Source organism: Montipora capricornis, chromosome 14, assembly GCF_036669925.1.
Source record: "Montipora capricornis isolate CH-2021 chromosome 14, ASM3666992v2, whole genome shotgun sequence".
NCBI lineage: Eukaryota > Metazoa > Cnidaria > Anthozoa > Scleractinia > Acroporidae > Montipora > Montipora capricornis.
In genome coordinates this window covers 41,466,793-41,470,130 of record NC_090896.1, presented here as the reverse complement: position 1 = coordinate 41,470,130, position 3,338 = coordinate 41,466,793, and the positions used below count along the sequence as shown (strand labels likewise).

The window sequence follows — 3,338 nt, the reverse complement described above, 5'->3', positions numbered from 1 at the left end:
GAATTGAACCCGGATTGCAGATAAGAGGGAAGCGAGTGCTCACACCAGTGGGTCAGTCATGCTCCCCATTGCGAACGTGAAAAAAGTGTATCAGTAACTCAAAGATAAAACTTCTTGGAGCAACGCTTAATTTAGCAGCAAGGGTAAAAATGTAAATCCACGTCCTGACGTTTTCCACAAAACCTTGCAGTTTGTTATTTCATGACGCGTTTTGTTTTGCAGGGGACGTAGAAAATAGAGTCAAAGTAAAAGCGTCTGTGCAGAGCGACGTGTCCGTCGTTGTTAAATAATCTCCAAGGCATTAAAATTTACTTTTGTTTCTGTTTCAGTCCCGCTATCGTCATGTCATTTATCGTGTTTATACTCCAAGTGCTTCTTGCTCACTTTGTCTTCCGTAACAGAGACTTCCCAAAGATAGTCATCACGGTGGATAACAGGTAGGCCACATTCACCAGTAAGCGGTTTTCACGCGTATGTTGAATTCACAAACAATACTTCTGCCCTTTACACACCTACAGTGTCATTATTCGCTTAACTTGTCTTGTGCAACACCAGTGGAAGACATGTTGCACAAAATGTTTCCCAACGTAACACACGTAGTCTTACATTGATAGTACAATCAGTGCCTTTTCACAAAATAGCCTTACCCTAAAACACTTATTTTTATCTTCTAACAATGTGTGCCTAAATTCCATCTAACAATAACGTTACAAACACTTCCTTAAATCCAAAAAAAGTCAGTTCTATTCGAATGCTACTCAATCGAAGTGAATTTTCGATTATTTGCTAAGTTGCTTTTATTTGTCATCTTCCCTTCAGTGCATTGTAACCTGTATCTATAGCAATGAATGGCAAACCACCTATTGCAGAACTAAAGCGATGTAGTAAAACGATTGTATCGAAGGTCCAGTCTAGTCGTGTCCCTGTTAGTTGTAATTAACCCTGATTTTCTGTGTATTGATTCTGCGTTTTTCTTTCATGCAGACGGCTGTTCTCCATTGTGTCGTTTTTCCTCTTCTTCCAAAATATTCTTGTTGGAATTTTTTCATTTTTCTCTCGCCTGTTAAAAGGAATGGCTTTGGGATTTTTTTTTCTATCTCGTGTCGACCGAACTTGCTTGATGCATGGATTTCAGAATTTCGATCAAGGTACGTGAAAAAAAAAGTTTCAATTTTAAGGCAAAATGTAGAAGTGATCCTTGGACAGTTTAAGAAATCTCTTATGGTCACCTACAAAATTCAGGTGGCTTGAACGGGATTCGAACCCATGACCACTGCGATGCTGGGTGCAAGGCTCCAGCAACCGAGCTATGAAGCCACACAGTTGGGAGTAGGTAATTTTTGTTGTGCTCATTTTGTTGACGTGGAAGAATTCGGTGAATGAAAGAAATGTATATATTTTAAGTGCGGGTTGGTAGAGCGTTGCACTGCAAAGATCATGGTTCCAATCCCGTTGAAGCCGCCTTAAATTTTCAGGTGTCTATAAGAGACAATTGCTTAAATTGCTTTTTGTTTAAAGTGGTACTATGATCAAATTTTTACCCCTTGATTTTTTTTAGTGTATCACATAGAATTTCATAAAAGAACAAAAACGCCATTTACCGTTTGCAAATATCTGTATTGGTTCCGGAGATATTTAAGTTTGAAAAATGGGTAAAATATGCAAATGAGATGACTGATGATGTCATACACTCAACCCAATATTGTCTTTAGTATATAATTAGAGCTAACTTGGCCAATTTGCAGCGCAGACCATTCAAACTTGGTAGTCTAATAGTTCTACAGGAAACACACCTATGGCTATGAAAAATTTTGTTCTCATGGCAACTCACTCTTTTCCAGTCCCCACCCACTTGATTTCAATGTGTTAGTGATTTTCAGCTTGAAAAATGTTAAACAAGGCCACAAACTCGAGCTAACATATTATATGCTTTCTGGATCATGCATATGAAGTGCTGTTAGCAAATATCAAAATGGAATGCCAAAGGTGGCCAGGAAAGCTTTTAATATGGGGGAGGTCTGGAACCCAGTATGATGCCATGGTAACAGAACTGTTAAGCTCATATTGTGGAGAACATTTAGTAGAATCTTACTGAAAAAAATCAAAAATTTGTGATACAAGTTGGCTAAGATATCTCTTTTCATCAGATTTGAACAAAATGTGGTTGAGTGTATGACGTGATCACTTGGCTAATTTGCATAGTTTAAAAACTCGAATATCTCTGGAACGAAAAGAGATATTTGAAAAAGTAAACAGCGCTTTTCTTCTCACACAGACTACTTGTTTATTTTTCAAAATGGCTTAGATAGGAAAGATGTGATTTTCGTCATAGTACCACTTTAATATGAATACATGATGCAGCAGATAACCTAGTAACCTTTGTGGCTGTCCTAGTTGGTGTTTGTAGAAGAATCCGCCTTACAAGAAGGGTTTCTCTCTACTAATTAAAACATTCATTAATCAGTAGGTAGTTATGGGGAATAGTGTGTGTGTGGATGGTGAGTTGAGGGAAAATCATAGACAAAAGTTATGGTTGGTCTGTAAAATGAGGGGGAGATGTTCACAAAGCAAACCCTCAACCCCAAAATAAGGTTAACACATAAAACAAACTCTGTGTGAAATTAAAAATTTAATCTCAGAAACAGTCAGATAGTACATGTACGAAAAACTAAATCACGTAGGAGGGATTAATATATGTTTGACCATGAAAATTATTCGTTCTTAAAAATGAGAATATTTCTTTGCTATAACTTAAAGGCGCCGCAAACGAGGAAACATTGTTGCGGAAGCAAATGTTTCCCCGTTTGTGGCCTCAGAAAAGATTTGTTGCGGAAGCAAAAATGTTTCTGAATTTGTTCCGAAACATTTTGCTATCTCAGCAAATGTTTCCTAGTTTGCGCACCGAAGAAACATTTCGGAAAACAACGTTTCCGCAACAGTGTTTCCTCGTTTGCGGGCGCCTTAAGAGTTTTTGATATGACGTGAGCAATGCGTCTGTTTTCTAATAGATAATTAGCGAGAACCAATCAAAATGCGTGCATTATTGACTTTATTACATAATAGTTAGAAGCTAAAAGGCCATCTTTGACTTCTGATTGGAAATGTTACTTGCATTAGGATAGAGATTTAGCATTGCGTTCACAACAATCGTCATGCTGAATTCGGCGCTTTGTCAAAAATCAGTGAAATTTGTTTGGTTTTGACAAATTTCTTGCATTTCATCTGCAGAAATTGAGCAACTTCTCCCAATAAAAACCTAGCACCTTTCTATTACCCGGTGAGACCTTCCAAATATACGCGCATGAACACTGGGACAAAAGTAAAGCTTGAGTGATCCG

At 37.8% G+C, this 3,338-nt stretch overlaps 1 protein-coding gene across 1 annotated transcript in view; it reads left to right on the top strand.

The window, feature by feature from the left end:
• Window positions 1-330: 330 nt before the first annotated feature.
• LOC138032570 (stimulated by retinoic acid gene 6 protein-like) overlaps window positions 331-3,338 on the top strand; it is an 18,027-nt gene continuing 15,019 nt past the window's right edge. The window contains exons 1-2 of the mRNA XM_068880276.1: window positions 331-437; window positions 985-1,148. Coding sequence (XP_068736377.1) covers window positions 343-437; window positions 985-1,148 — 259 coding nt within the window. The 5' untranslated portion in view covers window positions 331-342. The remainder of the gene's footprint in view (window positions 438-984; window positions 1,149-3,338) is intronic.